The sequence below is a fragment of the Bombina bombina genome, chromosome 2 (genome assembly GCF_027579735.1).
Source record: "Bombina bombina isolate aBomBom1 chromosome 2, aBomBom1.pri, whole genome shotgun sequence".
NCBI lineage: Eukaryota > Metazoa > Chordata > Amphibia > Anura > Bombinatoridae > Bombina > Bombina bombina.
Window position 1 is genome coordinate 253,515,471 of NC_069500.1, and position 17,364 is coordinate 253,532,834.

The window sequence follows — 17,364 nt, forward strand, 5'->3', positions numbered from 1 at the left end:
TAAAAGGGACTTAAAGGGATATTATAGTGCAAAAATGACATTAGTCATTAGAGCATGTCATTTAAGCACTTCCAACCCTGCAAGTTTAAGTTTTTAACCCCCACAAACTGCAACTGCCTCTGCTGATTGGGTCACTGTCCATTTCCGCTTGGGATCAGCAGTTCTCAGGGACTCCTGAGTGATACTTTAACTCGCAAAGGGGATAAATAACATAATTAAACACATAAGCATGAGCATGTCATTTTTGTTTTCTAATTTCCCTTTAAAGAGACTTAGACGTCAAATTAAACTTTTAATATACAGACAGGGTGTGTGTTGTTGTTGTTGTTGTTTTAAAAAGTGATATAAAACCCAAATGTTTTCTTTCATTATTCAGATAGAGCATGCAATGTTAGTAAAACTTATAATTTACTCCCATTATCAGTTTTCTTTGTTCACCTTGTATCTTTATTTGAAAAGCAGGAATGTAAGGTTAGGGGCCGGCCCATTTTTTTTGTTCTGCCCCTGGATAGTTCTTACTGACTGGTTTTGGGTTTCATATCCCTTTAAGTTGCAGTTTACTTCTATTAACAAATTTGTCTCCTTGGTCGAAGACCCCTTTCCATTTGGGTAATTGTACTTAATGTTTTTCATTTTGTTTCACAGTTGACTATAAACCTCATGCAAATATGGAAACCGCACATCACATGCTTCTCTTTGGATGCAACAAACCCTCTTCAACTGAAGACTTCTGGTAAGTGTTGAGTAAGAACTATTTGTATGTTGTATTGTTTAAAATCACCAACCATTCTAAAACTAGTTATGTAATAATCAAATCGGTTAGATAATTCATTGAACTTTTTACTTAGTCTTTATATTTCTAATTCTGATGTCTAATAAAAAGAATCTTTAACCTAAGGAACTAGCTTTATAGCTTTGATCGTAAACATCATTGCTTTCTAGGAATGTTTTCTCTGTCTGAAAACTAATGGTTAACAACATGCACCTTTAGATTTGAAGTAACCGGATCTAGTGGACAGATACTTCAGCTTCCTAACAGGTGCAAACTGTTACTGTTTTTGGTTGTTTGTGATCGCTTCTGATGGTGTAAATTGTTGGTGTAATAGGATGTGAGGTTATAATTAAGAGTCTATTTAGTTGTTGAAGTGGTTGACAAAGTCTTGTAGTAATAAGTAGAGGTATGCAGAAGAGGGCATCAGAACTGGAGACTAGACTTTTGTTGGTTAGGGCAGGGGTAAGCAAAGTACAGAAGCTTGAAAGAAGTTACTCCAGCCTTGATAAATGTATAAAAAGCAGACCTTTATTGTTCCATGGTCCAAAGTACAGCAAGAACGTTTCAGATCTATATGCGTTCCTTAGCCATGTCTGTTTTATACTACTGTGTAGTCAAAGTACAACCCAGGAGCCAAATCGGGTCCACCATCTAAAATTGTACGGCCCACAAGCTAACAATGGTTTTACATTTTTAAATGTTTGGGGAAAAAAACTCAAAAGAAGATGGCTGCTTTCACCATACAGCAAAAGAGCTGAGTGGTTGCGACAGAGGCCAAATGTGGCAAGATCGCATCACAGCAGAACGTCTTCTCAAAAGTAAAAAAAAATAAAATAAGGTTGCAACTAAAGTTTCCTAGTGGCTCATTTGTTTTAAAAAATAAAATTAAAAAATAAATACACATTTTTAAAAGTTTGGTTTTCGGAATGTTTGGATTTCCAGATTTGGGAATTTGTACCTGTATTTGCATAGTTGCTGAAGTGAAATGTGACCAAAAGGGGTACAGTAGCAAAACTGATTGAGCCCTTTTTGTTTTTTAAAAAATACTTTTAACATTTCTAGGTGAGTAGAAAAAAAGATGATAAACTGTCAACACAAACCACAACCAGTTGCCAGAAACAAATTTGATAATGTTCTTGATTAAAAGAGAATTGCAATTATGTTTAGAGAGATTCTAAAAAAAACCAGAATTTTAATCTATTTTCTGAATATTATTTTCTAACACAGGGGTATAACTGTGTAGGTGTTTAATGCTGTATCCTACACCATCTCTGATATACCCCTGCCCCCCCCCCCCCACCACACACACACAAATGCTGTTTGTGTCTATTCCCGGGTGGGATTTTGCTACAGGTTTACATTGACTGCGTGTACTGTAAACACATTTGTAGGGCAACCCATACAAGCCAGTGTTCTCCCCAGGACCTTTTTAATGGGTGCACCACACGGCTGAGTAAGTATTCAAGTAAAATTTGCGAATACTAAACATTTTCAATGTTTATTGCACAAATTATCATTAAATACATTTTTGTTAAATTATGCAATTAGTTTGTGCTTTAGATAGAATATCTTATCATGTTACAAAGTATTTCACTGCCCCCACCGGCTACTTCATAATGCCTCCCAGCTGACAATTTTCTGTGGAGAACATTGCAAGCCATAGTAATTATTAAACTAAATTCTGTAACCAAAATCTAGTTTACCTGGGAAATAGAGCGGTTGTTATAATTTATTATTGGCATTGATACACAATAAATAATCAGAAGTATGTGATCATCTGACCATCACACCTTTATGAGCTTGTTGGAAATACCATTCCAAAAAGTGTTAGCCCCCACCCTTTTGCGGCTATAAAGGCTACCACTGTTCTGTTAAGGCTTCCCACAAGATTTTGGCATGTGCCTTTGGGAATGTATGCTGATTCAGACAAAAAAAGCATTTTTCTCCAACATAGGTGTGTCCGGTCCACGGCGTCATCCTTACTTGTGGGATATTCTCTTCCCCAACAGGAAATGGCAAAGAGCCCAGCAAAGCTGGTCACATGATCCCCCCTAGGCTCCGCCTTCCCCAGTCATTCTCTTTGCCGTTGTACAGGCAACATCTCCACGGAGATGGCTTAGAGTTTTTTGGTGTTTAAATGTAGTTTTTATTCTTCAATCAAGAGTTTGTTATTTTAAAATAGTGCTGGTATGTACTATTTACTCTGAAACAGAAAAGAGATGAAGATTTCTGTTTGTAAGAGGAAAATGATTTTAGCAACCGTTACTAAAATCGATGGCTGTTTCCACACAGGACTGTTGAGATGAAGTAACTTCAGTTGAGGGGAACAGTGTGCAGACTTTTGCTGCTTGAAGTATGACACATTTCTAACAAGACTTGGTAATGCTGGAAGCTGTCATTTTCCCTATGGGATCCGGTAAGCCATTTTAATAACAAGTTATAAAGGGCTTCACAAGGGCTTTAAAGACTGGTAGACATTTTTCTGGGCTAAAACGTTTGTTTTATAAACATGTTTAATGGTTTTTTACTTTGAGGAGTTAATTTTATCTTGGGAATTTTGATAAAAAAGACGGCAGGCACTGTATTGGACACCTTTTTCACTGGGGGCCTTCTCTAGTCATAGGCAGAGCCTCAGTTTCGCGCCACTAATGCGCAGTTGTTTTTTGGGAAGCAAAGCATGCAGATGCATGTGTAAGGAGCTCTGATACACTGAAAAAGCGTGCTGAAGGCGTCATTTGGTATCGTATTCCCCTCTGGGCTTGGTTGGGTCTCAGCAAAGCAGATACCAGGGACTGTATAGGGGTTAAATGTAAAAACGGCTCCGGTTCCGTTATTTTAAGAGTTAAGACTTTCAAATTTGGTGTGCAATACTTTTAAGGCTTTATGACACTGTGGTGAAATTTTGGTGAATTTTGGACAATTCCTTCATACTTTTTCGCATATTCAGTAATAAAGTGTGTTCAGTTTAAAATTTAAAGTGACAGTAACGGTTTTATTTTAAAACGTTTTTTGTGCTTTGTTATCAAGTTTATGCCTGTTTATCATGTCTGTACCATCAGATAGACTATGTTCTGTATGTCAGGAAGCCAAAGTTCCTTCTCATTTAAATAGATGTGATGCATGTGATAGTGAAAATGATGCCCAAGATGATTCCTCTAGTGAGGGGAGTAAGCATGGTACTGCATCATCCCCTTATGTGTCTACACCAGTCTTGCCCACACAAGAGGCCCCTAGTACATCTAGTGCGCCAATTCTTCTTACTATGCAACAATTAACGGCTGTAATGGATAATTCTATTAAAAACATTTTAGCCAAAATGCCCACTTATCAGCGTAAGCGCGACTGCTCTGTTTTAGATACTGAAGAGCATGAGGGCGCCGATGATAATGGTTCTGACATGCCCTTACTCCAGTCTGAAGGGGCTAGGGAGGTTTTGTCTGAGGGAGAAATTTCAGATTCAGGAAAAATTTCTCAACAAGCTGAACCTGATGTTATTACGTTCAAATTTAAATTGGAACATCTCCGCGCTCTGCTTAAGGAGGTGTTATCTACCCTGGATGATTGTGACAATTTGGTCATTCCAGAGAAATTATGTAAGATGGACAAGTTCCTAGAGGTCCCGGTGCCCCCCGAAGCTTTTCCTATACCCAAGCGGGTGGCGGATATTGTAAACAAAGAATGGGAAAGGCCCGGCATACCTTTTGTTCCTCCCCCTATATTTAAATTGTTTCCTATAGTCGACCCCAGAAAGGACTTGTGGCAGACAGTCCCTAAGGTCGAGGGGGCGGTCTCTACTTTAAACAAACGCACTACTATCCCTATAGAGGATAGTTGTGCTTTCAAAGATCCTATGGATAAAAAGTTAGGTTTGCTTAAAAAGATGTTTGTTCAGCAAGGTTACCTTCTACAGCCAATTTCATGCATTGTTCCTGTTACTACAGCAGCGTGTTTCTGGTTTGATGAACTAGAAAAGTCGCTAGATAAGGATACCTCTTATGAGGAGATTATGGACAGAATTCGTGCTCTTAAATTGGCTAATTCTTTTACTCTAGACGCTACCCTGCAATTAGCTAGATTGGCGGCGAAAAATTCAGGGTTTGCTATTGTGGCGCGCAGAGCGCTTTGGCTAAAGTCTTGGTCAGCGGATGCGTCATCCAAGAACAAATTGCTTAATATTCCTTTCAAGGGGAAAACGCTGTTTGGCCCTGACTTGAAAGAGATTATTTCAGATATCACTGGGGGAAAGGGCCATGCCCTTCCTCAGGATAGGTCTTTCAAGGCTAAAAATAAGCCTAATTTTCGTCCCTTTCGTAGAAACGGACCAGCTTCAAGTTCTACACCCTCTAAGCAAGAGGGTAATACGTCTCAGGCCAAGCCAGCCTGGAGGCCAATGCAAGGCTGGAACAAAGGTAAGCAGGCCAAGAAACCTGCTACTGCTACAAAGACAGCATGAGATGTTGGCCCCCGATCCGGGACCGGATCTGGTGGGGGGCAGACTTTCTCTCTTCGCTCAGGCGTGGGCAAGAGATGTTCTGGATCCTTGGGCCCTAGAAATAGTCTCCCAAGGTTATCTTCTGGAATTCAAGGAGCTACCCCCAAGGGGAAGGTTCCACAGGTCTCAATTGTCTTCAGACCTCATAAAAAAACAGGCATTCTTACATTGTGTAGAAGACCTGTTAAAAATGGGAGTGATTCATCCTGTTCCATTAAAGGAACAAGGGATGGGGTTCTACTCCAATCTGTTCATAGTTCCCAAAAAAGAGGGAACATTCAGACCAATCTTGGATCTCAAGATCTTAAACAAATTTCTCAGGGTTCCATCGTTCAAAATGGAAACCATTCGAACAATTCTTCCTACCATCCAGGAAGGTCAATTCATGACCACGGTGGATTTAAAGGATGCGTATCTACATATTCCTATCCACAAGGAACATCATCAGTTCCTAAGGTTTGCCTTTCTGGACAAACATTACCAGTTTGTGGCACTTCCATTCGGATTAGCCACTGCCCCAAGAATTTTCACAAAGGTACTAGGGTCCCTTCTAGCGGTGCTACGACCGAGGGGCATTGCAGTAGTACCTTACTTGGACGACATTCTGATTCAAGCGTCGTCCCTGCCACAAGCAAAGGCTCATACGGACATTGTCCTAGCCTTTCTCAGATCTCACGGGTGGAAGGTGAACGTAGAGAAAAGTTCTCTATCTCAGTCAACAAGAGTCCCCTTCTTGGGAACAATAATAGACTCCTTAGAAATGAGGATTTTTCTGACAGAAGCCAGAAAATCAAAACTTCTAAACTCTTGTCAAGTACTTCATTCTGTTCTTCTTCCTTCCATAGCGCAGTGCATGGAAGTAATAGGTTTGATGGTTGCGGCAATGGACATAGTTCCTTTTGCGCGAATTCATCTAAGACCATTACAACTGTGCATGCTCAGACAGTGGAATGGGGATTATACAGACCTGTCTCCAACGATTCAAGTAGATCAGAGGACCAGAGATTCACTCCGTTGGTGGCTGACCCTGGACAACCTGTCACAAGGGATGAGCTTCCGCAGACCAGAGTGGGTCATTGTCACGACCGACGCCAGTCTGGTGGGCTGGGGCGCGGTCTGGGAACCCCTGAAAACTCAGGGTCTTTGGTCTCGGGAAGAATCTCTTCTACCGATAAACATTCTGGAACTAAGAGCGATATTCAATGCTCTCAAGGCTTGGCCTCAGCTAGCAAAGGCCAAATTCATAAGGTTTCAATCAGACAACATGACGACTGTTGCGTATATCAACCATCAGGGGGGAACAAGGAGTTCCCTGGCGATGGAAGAAGTGACCAAGATAATTCAATGGGCGGAGACTCACTCCTGCCACTTGTCTGCAATCCACATCCCAGGAGTGGAAAATTGGGAAGCGGATTTTCTGAGTCGTCAGACATTTCATCCGGGGGAGTGGGAACTCCATCCGGAAATCTTTGCCCAAATAATTCAATTATGGGGCATCCCAGACATGGATCTGATGGCTTCTCGCCAGAACTTCAAGGTTCCTTACTACGGGTCCAGATCCAGGGATCCCAAGGCGACTCTAGTGGATGCACTAGTAGCACCTTGGAGCTTCAACCTAGCTTATGTGTTCCCACCGTTTCCTCTCATTCCCAGGCTGGTAGCCAGGATCAAACAGGAGAGGGTATCGGTGATCTTGATAGCTCCTGCGTGGCCACGCAGGACTTGGTATGCAGACCTGGTGAATATGTCATCAGCTCCACCATGGAAGCTACCTCTGAGACAGGACCTTCTTGTTCAAGGTCCGTTCGAACATCCGAATCTGGCCTCACTCCAACTGACTGCTTGGAGATTGAACGCTTGATTTTATCAAAGCGAGGGTTCTCAGATTCTGTCATTGATACTCTTGTTCAGGCTAGAAAGCCTGTAACTAGAAAAATCTACCATAAAATATGGAAAATATATATTTGTTGGTGTGAATCTAAAGGATTCCCATGGAACAAGATAAAAATCCCTAGGATTCTATCCTTTCTTCAAGAAGGTTTGGAGAAAGGATTATCTGCAAGTTCTTTGAAGGGACAGATTTCTGCTTTATCTGTTTTACTTCATAAAAAGCTGGCGGCTGTGCCAGACGTTCAAGCTTTTGTTCAGGCTCTGGTCAGAATCAAGCCTGTTTACAAAAATTTGACTCCTCCCTGGAGTCTCAATCTAGTTCTTTCAGTTCTTCAGGGGATTCCGTTTGAACCCCTACATTCCGTTGATATAAAGTTATTATCTTGGAAAGTTTTGTTTTTGGTTGCAATTTCTTCTGCAAGAAGAGTTTCAGAGTTATCTGCTCTGCAGTGTTCTCCTCCATATCTGGTGTTCCATGCAGATAAGGTGGTTTTGCGTACTAAACCTGGTTTTCTTCCGAAAGTTGTTTCTAACAAAAATATTAACCAGGAGATAGTCGTGCCTTCTTTTTTTTTTTTTTTTTTTTTTTATTTTATTGAGGCATGACAATATGAGAATACAATCTTATACAATAATGTAAAACATAAAAAGAAATACAGACAGGAAAAAGAATAAGTTGACATGCATTAGTATATCATCAAGCAAGATCAAGCAGAGGTATGCCAAGACATTGCAAACTTTTTGTCTGGATTAACAGAAAAACCAAATAAAAAAAAAGCCTCTTGTTTTCTATTATTTGTCAGTATTCTTATACATCCTATATCTTCAGGCTAAATGGTAAAAAAATATCTGCCTAATGCTACCTATTTGACCTGGGAGTGGGGAAGGGGGTGCGGGGGAAAAAAAAAAAAAAAAAAAAAAGGGGAGGAAGGGGGAAATTATTTTTTCTTCTCTCTTCCCCCTCCACAATCAATTTGAGGGAATAAGGAAAAAGAGATTTTAGTAGGAGGGAGAGTTTTGAGGGGAATGTTCAGGGTCTAGTTATTACCAGAGACCTAATAGAACTATTTCTGAATGTCTGAAAGGATATATTAGTTGATTTATTTCTTCTGGAGTAAATATCTTAATAAAGGCCGACCATTTTTGGAAAAAAGAAACCACCTCCCTCTCAGAGGTTAGGGATACATCTATTTGTTCAATAATACATTGCTTTTTCATATAGTTTTTAATTTCCTGGATGTTGGGTATTGAGGAGTCTCTCCACTTTCCAAAGATTAAATTTCTTGTTGCCAGAATAGCCCCATTCCTAATTTTTATTTGGTCTAAGTTTGTTGTAGGTTCTATAAGAAATACCACCATTGCCACTGAGAGAGAGAGAGTTGAGAGTTTTAGCACATTAGTCAGCCAAAATTCTACTTTTTTCCATAATTGTCTAATTCTCGGGCAAGACCATATCATATGGACTATGTCAGCAGCCGGAAGAGAGCATTTGGGACATATGTTAAATTCATAATTGTGCCACTTAAACCCTTTGAGTGGAGTATAGTATGTTCTATAAAGTAACTTGATGTGTGATTCCCTCCAATTTGCGGATAGTGTAGTCTGGGCTACAGTGGCTATGGATTTTCCTACCTGTTCTGTCTCGATATCTAAATCTGGTATAAGTGAATTCCATTTTAGTGTTATCTGCTGGAGATTAGATTCTCCATCTTGACTTACCAACAGATCATACCAACATGATATAGAGGATAAGTCATTTTTAGCCAGGATGGGCCAATTATCTAACTTCCCCCATGACCAAGACCATCCATACTTCTCCACAAGTGAAAAAAGGTAATGTCTAGCTTGAAGGTAAGCAAAAAAATCTTTGTTGCTTATGTCAAATTCCTGTTTCAACTTTTCAAAAGTTTTAATCGATAGAGTACTTTGTTCAATGAGTTGAGTCAGGAAAAGGAGACCCTTTCTTTGCCATACTTGAAATACTAACGTTTGGGTACCTTCCTGGAATTCTGGATTACCACATAATCCTTGGAATTTTGGAATAGTTAGATCAATATTTAATTTGCGCCCTAATTTTTTCCAAGCTTGTATAACCATGTATATTGATTGAAGACCTCTCACTTTTTTCGGAATTAATTGAATTGGGCAGTGAATTAAAGCAGAAGGATTATAAGGGAATATAATACTTTTCTCCAGACTATTATTAGTAAAATAATCCTTATTTAAGATCCAATCTATTGCGATACGCGAAAGGAAAACCAAGCTATATTTACTTAGGTCTGGGAGAGCCATTCCTCCATACCTCTTAGGTAGATAGAGTTTATTTAGAGAAATTCGAGGTCTTTTACATTTCCAAATGAAATATCGCAGTGCCCTGTTTAAGCTTTTCCAGTCTTTGACTTTTAAGATCACCGGGATATTTTGAAGAGGGTAAAGAATTTTAGGAAGGAGGACCATCTTGAACAAAGCAATACGTCCTGATAGAGATATCGGAAGATTTTGCCAGTTTACCATATGTTCTTTGATTCTAGCCAGGATGGGAGAAATGTTAAGAGTATACCACTCTTGTGGATTGATTGAGATATGGATCCCTAGGTAATTAAAATGAGTCAGGACTTCCTTAAAAGGTATCGTGCTAATTGAAGTCTCATTTTTCCTGACCCATAGTAGCTCTGATTTAGAGGTATTAAGCTTATAACCTGTAAAGGATCCAAATGAGTTGGTAATCGAGATTAACCTTGGAATGTTAATCGCTGTATTAGACATATAGATTAATACGTCATCGGCGTATAGAGCAATTTTTGGTTCTACTGAACCAATTCTTATCCCTTGTATCATCTGTCTGATTTTGAGGGCCAATGGTTCGATCGCTAGATCGAATAAAAGAGGTGACAGCGGGCACCCCTGCCTTGTACCCCTCTGAAGGTTAATTAAGTTAGACTCAAGTTTATTGATAGTTAGTTTAGTTGTAGACTTAGTACAGAGATTATTAATAAAAAGAAGGAAATTATCCTTAAAACCAAAACGTAATAAGGTATTATTAATGTGCTGATGGAAGACAGAATCAAACGCTTTTTCTGCGTCTAAAGCGATAATTGCTATATCAGATTGGTCTTGGGGCAGATCTTCAGAGCAATTATGAAAATAGTCAAGGACTAGGAATAATTCCCTAACTTTAGCAGCTAGATTGCGCCTGGACAAAAAACCCGCCTGATCTTTATGAATGAGATCTCCCATTACTTTTTGGAGTCTTTTGGCTAAAATGGATGACAATAGCTTGTAGTCCGTATTAAGTAAAGCGATAGGTCTATACGACTCTTTTTTTCAAGGGGTCTTTCCCTGGTTTCAAGATTAGTGTTGTAATAGATGCTGTAAAAGATAAAGGGATAGGTTTAGTGTTTATAAAGAAATAATTGAATACTTTTCTTAGGTGGGGAGTTATGATTGGAGCAAGGAGTTTGTAAAACTCATTAGGGAGAAAGTCTGGGCCAGGTGCTTTATCCAGGCGGGCTTCTTGAATTGCCGAGATGATTTCCTGCTCAGAAATAGGGGCATTGACTCCACTTGCTGCTTCCTCGTTTAAGACCGGATGATCAAGTCCTTCCCAAAACAGTTCTGAGGCTTCTTCATCTGATTCCCTAAACGAATAAAGATCTCTATAATAAGTGAAAAAGGCATCAATAATCTCTCTCGAATTTTGAAGTAAATTTCCTTGTTCTAAAATCGAATCAATAGTAGAATTTCCTTGTATGTTCTTAACTAAATTTGCTAATACTTTTCCTGCCTTATTTCCATGCTTGTAGAATTTGGCTCTAGTTTTATAATCCTCTTGAATTGCAACATGCATTAGAAAATTATCTCTCTCTCTCTTGGCAAGGGCGTACCTCTTCCAATTTACTGATGTTGGTTGAGATAGATATTTACTATAGCTATTAGTGAGTGCCCTCAGTACTTCGTTCTCCCGCAGAGTCGCCTTGCGCTTATAATCAGCCATGTATGCAATAATTTCCCCTCTCATTACCGCCTTACCAGCTTCCCATAGTATATTTGGATCCTTGACAGTGCCAGTGTTTATAGTAAAGAATTCTGACATTCTAGTTGTCAACCATGCCCTAAATTTTGCGTTTTTCATTAAAAACTTAGGGAAAAAAAAACGGTGTGTAGCTGATTTTTTTTCGTTTAGTGGTACTTTTAGTGTTATTGGAGCATGGTCTGAAATAGTAACTTGTGATATTTTCGATATAGTGCCAATTCTCAGCACATTCTCAGTGACTAAGAATAGGTCAATTCTAGAGAAAGATCTTACACTTTTAGCTTTACATGTAAACTCCCTTCGATCCGGGTTTTGAGTTCTCCAGATGTCTTTAAGAGCTAGATTTTTAAATAAGGTTTTAAACATTTTGCCTTCAAGCTTATCTTTTTTAGCCAAACCATTATTGAGTTTTTGCCTGAGCCTGTCAATCTGTGCTCTTGGGGTCATGTTGAAGTCCCCTGCTAGGATTATGTAACCTTCTCCTATTTGCAAAATTTTAGTTTGTAGGAATTCCCAGAAACTTCTGTCAAAGTTATTAGGAGCATATAGGTTGCATAATGTAAAAGTATAATTAACCATTCTTAGTTTTAAGATCAAAATTCTGCCCTCTGGGTCTATATATTCTGTCAGAATTTCATATGGGTTTTTTTTTCCCTAGGAGAATGGCTACACCTCTCTTTCTACCTATGCTTGGTGAGAAGAACACTTCACCTACCCAGGAGAATTTTAGCTTTAGGGTTTCTTCCGCGTTTAAATGTGTCTCCTGGATAAATGCGATGTCAGAGTTAAGTTTCTTAAGTTGAGAGATTATCATCTTCCGTTTCATTGGAGTTGAAACCCCTCCAACATTCCAGGACGCTAAAGTCAAGTTTTTTATTTTAGACATTCTTTACATTTTTCCTTTCTTGATTTCTTCGCCTTCCCCTCCTTTGGGTAATAATATCCTCTAAGAATTAAAGGGAGAGAAGAGAAAAAAAAAAAAAAAAAAAAAAAAAAAAAAAGGGGGAGAGAAGGGGCCTCCCCGCACCCCCAACACCACCGCCATCGCTTTTCAATGTTGGGGCCTGAAGGATAACAAAAAAAAAAATAAATAAAAAAACAGAAAACCATCAAATACCAAAAACTCTTATATGGTGACGACATCGGCAGGAGATACAATCTTAATCTCATATCTAATTTAACAACATGGTGCGTATTACTTAACACATTTTTCTGCATAAAATTTTTCTGCCTCTGCGGCAGCTTCAAAAAAGTGCACCTGACCCTGGAATTCTACTTTCAGCCTAGCTGGGTAGATGACCGTAGCAGAGAGACCCTCCTTGATCATTCTACCACAAATTGGGGAGAGCTCCCTTCTTCTCAGGGAGGTTTCGTAGGCAAAATCCTGGAATACCAAGATTTTGTTCCCATCTAGTAAGATAGGAGCATTTTTACGAGAAAATTGTATGACCTTGACCTTATCCTGAAAGTTTAGATATTTCACGATTATAGGTCTAGGTCTTAATCTGTCGCTCGCTGACAGGGGAGGTCTCCCCAATCTGTGGGCTCTTTCTACCGTTAAGGGCAATATTTCTTGAGGGATCTTTAGAAGTTGGGGTAGAGTTTCGGCTGCAAACTTCATTAGGTCTGTACTCTGGAAGGATTCTGCCACTCCGATTATTCTGATATTGTTTCTTCTAGACCTATTTTCTAAGTCCTCGATTTTACTCTGTAACTCTTTCAGGGCTAAAGTGTGTGCCTGTACTTTAGTAGTTTGTGCATCTGAGTGATCTTCAAGATCAGAGACCCTTTGCTCTACTTCTTGAATCCTTATTGAAAATTGCTTAACCTCCATAGAGAGTGTATGCAAGTCTTGCTTTATTTCCATTCTGAGGGAATCAAATTTGGGGTTTAGGGCTTCTAGAATGTCTTTAACAATTATTTGGGAGCTAATAGACTCTTTTGATTTTACAGAAAGTTCAGGTTCTGGATGTAATTCAACTGTAGTTTCAGTTGAGTTTTTATTTCTCTTGTCTCTGGGTCTGGAAGCCATGGTTGGTGAAAAATTTTTAAGGTGTGCCGGTGAGTTTAAAAATTTATCCATATGTGAGTGAGTAATTTAGGAAAAAAAATTTCTGTGTTTCACTCGACAAGGAGAGATCCCCCCCTCGTGCGTGCTTTATTAAGTGCTTATTAGGGTGGTAGTGAGAGGAAAGGAAGAGAAAAGAAAAAAAAAAAAAAAAAAAAAAAAAAAAAAAAAGAAAAAAGGGGGGAGTGAGGGTAAATATTTGTGGAGAGGTAGGTGAAAAAGTGCAGGTGAGGGGAAGGACCCCCTAAGTGAGAGGGGAGGTAGGTGAAAAAAAAGGGAGGGGGGGAAAGACCCCCTAAGTGAGAAGGTGTCTAATCAAGAATGGTGTTAAGACCAGGGTTCACAGTCCCAGGGAATAGAGGATTATCTCTTTAAAAAATTACAACTTAGCGTGGTAGGCTCGGTTTAGCAATAAAGGGTCTGACCTGTTTTTTTCTTTCTAATCTTTACGATTGGGGGGTTCTCAGAGTAGTGTGTTGCATGCAGATTCAATCAAGTAAATTAAACATTTCTAATCTGAGTTTAAATTGTAGGAACTATATGTGAGCTCTCTTTCACTTAGTACCAGAAATGATTACTTAGGGGAAACCTCAATAACAATCATATACAAGGTAATGTTAGTTCATAGTTTTACATTCAACACTCTGCAGAAAAGTTCAAGTTTACATAGCAGCAATAACCCTCTTCTTTTCTTCCCTTTTTCTTTCCCTTCCCTCTCCTCTCTTCCCCTTTTCCTTTTCCTTTAAATAAATTCTATGTTTATGGGTATTTTTAATTGTATAAAACCCAGTAGGTGATAAGACCAGCACCTTTTAGGGATAGGGAATCCGAGTGTTTTAAAGTTAATATATAATAAACACCTCAAAAGGATATCCTTGTATCTCACCTATGAGTATTGTTAGCTTATTTTAAGTTTTAATATTTTAGTTACTTTACCAGTTCAAACTAAATGTTAATATCCCCACAGCAAAAAATCAACTAGTAATAATTCTTTAGTTATATTGGAGAGCAATCAGCAAGCTTTATCATGAGGGGGTTAATAACTGCTGGTATTAATATTGCCCCTCTAGTAATAGATTAACTATATCAACAGAAATGCGTAATAGAACAAGCAAACTTTAAGCAAGCATTGTTGGTATGGAGCAGTCCTCAGCATAACACTTAAAGTAAAGTTAGGAGAAAGTTAATCAGTCTTGGCGTCAGATATAGTGCTTTGTCACAAGCAGTTGATGAAGCGAAAGTCGGCAATAGGCACAGCCGATTCTTTTTACTTAAGGTAAATTTGAGCTATGGACTTGTGGATCACTTAGCTTGTACTGACTGGGGTGTCCAAATGTTAGCTGCAACTTAGAGTAGTGCTAAAACAGCGTTTTGTACCCCCTTATGCTGAGAGTTATTTCCTTGCAGGGAGTAAGTCACGTCTGGTTTGTAGGCATAGTTTAAGCAAGCAACTTATAGTTAAGCATAGTTAGTATGAAGCAGTCTTTAGTTTGCTTATTTATAGCCAGGTTAGAGGAAAGTTAGCCAGCATAAATGTCGAGATAAAGTTTTGTCTAAGAGAGTTCATGCAGCAAAAGACACAGAGAGTACTTTTTAGAGTAAATTATACTTGCGGTTATCCTTATCTTGTGGTAGTTGGAGTGCCCGGTTGCTCACTGCTGCTTGAGACAGTGCTGGAGCGGCGTCTTATGCCCCCACTCTCTGGGAGTTGTTTTCTTACAGAGAGAGAGTCGCGCCTGGTGTGGCTGCACGGTAAAGTGGTAGGGATGATATCAGCGTGTTCCGATAGCTGACACAACTTTAGGCAGACAGCCCTCCTCTGAATCGCAGATCCTGCTCCGGTTCAACCAGCCACTTTCTCTCCGTTAGGTTTGGTCGCGCATTGCTTGGTCCCCGCCTCTTCCGTGTATGCGCTCACAGTCCTGCGACAGGTATCCGCGCCGCCGGGGGCTCAGCTGGGGATCGGGAATCTCAGCTCGTAGCACGTCAGGGAAGCGGGTGGGTCAGTCCAGCCAAAGTAAGAAGGAGGTAAGGTTTTCATGAAGCCTAGCTGGGCTTAAGACGTTATCCTTTACCCCCGCCTAGAACCCAAATTGGGGGGGGGGGGGAGACATTAATATTCTGCCAATAGAGTTTGTGGTATTTCCAGGCTATCTACCCCCCTCTCGCAGCATCGGTGGGAGGGGGGGACTGCCTTATCAAAATCTTGTCCTGTGTGTGACCTTTCCACAGGTGTTCTTCGTGGGGTGTAACACACCGTGTGGTATCTTGTAGCGCAAGGATGAGACAGCGCTATGAGAGTTCCTCCCAACGGTATCCAGGCTGGGTGCAACGTTTCCCCTCGACTGCTGGGGCACCTGGCGCGTAGTCTACCGCCAAGGTCTAATTACATGAAGGAGATGAACAGGGCTTGTGCAACACAGCCTCATGCACAAGCTCCTCCTCCGGAACTCATCGTAAATTATTCAGCATAGTCGTGCCTTCTTTGTGTCCTAATCCAGTTTCAAAGAAGGAACGTTTATTGCACAACTTGGATGTAGTTCGTGCTCTCAAATTTTACTTAGCAGCTACTAAGGATTTCAGACAAACATCTTCTTTGTTTGTTGTTTATTCTGGTAAAAGGAGAGGTCAAAAAGCAACTTCTACCTCTCTCTCTTTCTGGCTTAAAAGCATTATCCGATTGGCTTATGAGACTGCCGGACGGCAGCCTCCTGAAAGAATCACAGCTCACTCCACTAGGGCTGTGGCTTCCACATGGGCCTTCAAGAACGAGGCTTCTGTTGATCAGATATGTAAGGCAGCGACTTGGTCTTCACTGCACACTTTTACCAAATTTTACAAATTTTATACTTTTGCTTCATCTGAGGCTATTTTTGGGAGAAAGGTTTTGCAAGCCGTGGTGCCTTCCATCTAGGCGACCTGATTTGTTCCCTCCCATCATCCGTGTCCTAAAGCTTTGGTATTGGTTCCCACAAGTAAGGATGACGCCGTGGACCGGACACACCTATGTTGGAGAAAACAGAATTTATGCTTACCTGATAAATTACTTTCTCCAACGGTGTGTCCGGTCCACGGCCCGCCCTGATTTTTTAATCAGGTCTGATGAATTATTTTCTCTAACTACAGTCACCACGGTATCATATGATTTCTCCTATGCATATTCCTCCTTTACGTCGGTCGAATGACTGGGGAAGGCGGAGCCTAGGGGGGATCATGTGACCAGCTTTGCTGGGCTCTTTGCCATTTCCTGTTGGGGAAGAGAATATCCCACAAGTAAGGATGACGCCGTGGACCGGACACACCGTTGGAGAAAGTAATTTATCAGGTAAGCATAAATTCTGTTTTTAGGTCAGGCAAGGCCTGGCTCCTAATTGAAGTTCTAGATCATCCCATTGGTGTTGAGGTCATTGCTCTGTGGAGGCCACTCGAGTTACTTTACACCCAACTTGCCAAACCATGTCTTCATGGAACTCACTTTGTGCAAAGTAGCACTGTCATGCTGGAACAGGAAAGGGCTTTCCCTAAACTGTTGCCACAAAGTTGGAACCACTCAATTCTCTAAAATGTCCTTTCATGCTGTAGCATTAAGATGACCAGAGTTAATTATATTGATATCCCCTAGGCACCTATCAAACGATGGCAGAGGGGAAAATGTATACCACAAATGATCTGGACAAGAAAATTACTTGGCCCTCAGGACAAATGTGAGAGTGTAGTGTGAATACACAATATAACAATATTTAATACAGTAGATAACAATGTTTACAATTTAAGTATACATTAAAACAATAAAACAATGCGGCGGAAAATATCATGGATCCATGACAAACAGCAATAAAAGATTTAAAATGATCAGATTGCAATCTTAAAAAATAAAAATAAGTTTATAACTCGATTCACGTTGCACTATTAATGAACATGTGGATGGAGTGCTGCATAAATGTGAAGAGGAGTCGAAAAAATGTGGAAAAAATAAAAATGATATCCTTGGAGTGAGTGAACAATCCTGTGGAATAGTCTGTTAAATAAGGTGCATGTAGATCCTGCGTGTGAATGTTCAAAAGTCAATAATATCCAAATGGTGTATAAATCCTGTGATAGTCAAAGAT

The 17,364-nt window shown here is 40.0% G+C and overlaps 1 protein-coding gene across 4 annotated transcripts in view; it reads left to right on the forward strand.

Moving 5' to 3' along the window:
* The window catches only part of PAM (peptidylglycine alpha-amidating monooxygenase), a 405,645-nt gene that overhangs the window by 126,540 nt on the left and 261,741 nt on the right, over window positions 1-17,364 (forward strand). For all 4 annotated transcript variants that reach the window (XM_053701521.1, XM_053701518.1, XM_053701520.1 and 1 more), the window contains exon 5: window positions 646-733. In XM_053701521.1, coding sequence (XP_053557496.1) covers window positions 646-733 — 88 coding nt within the window. The remainder of the gene's footprint in view (window positions 1-645; window positions 734-17,364) is intronic.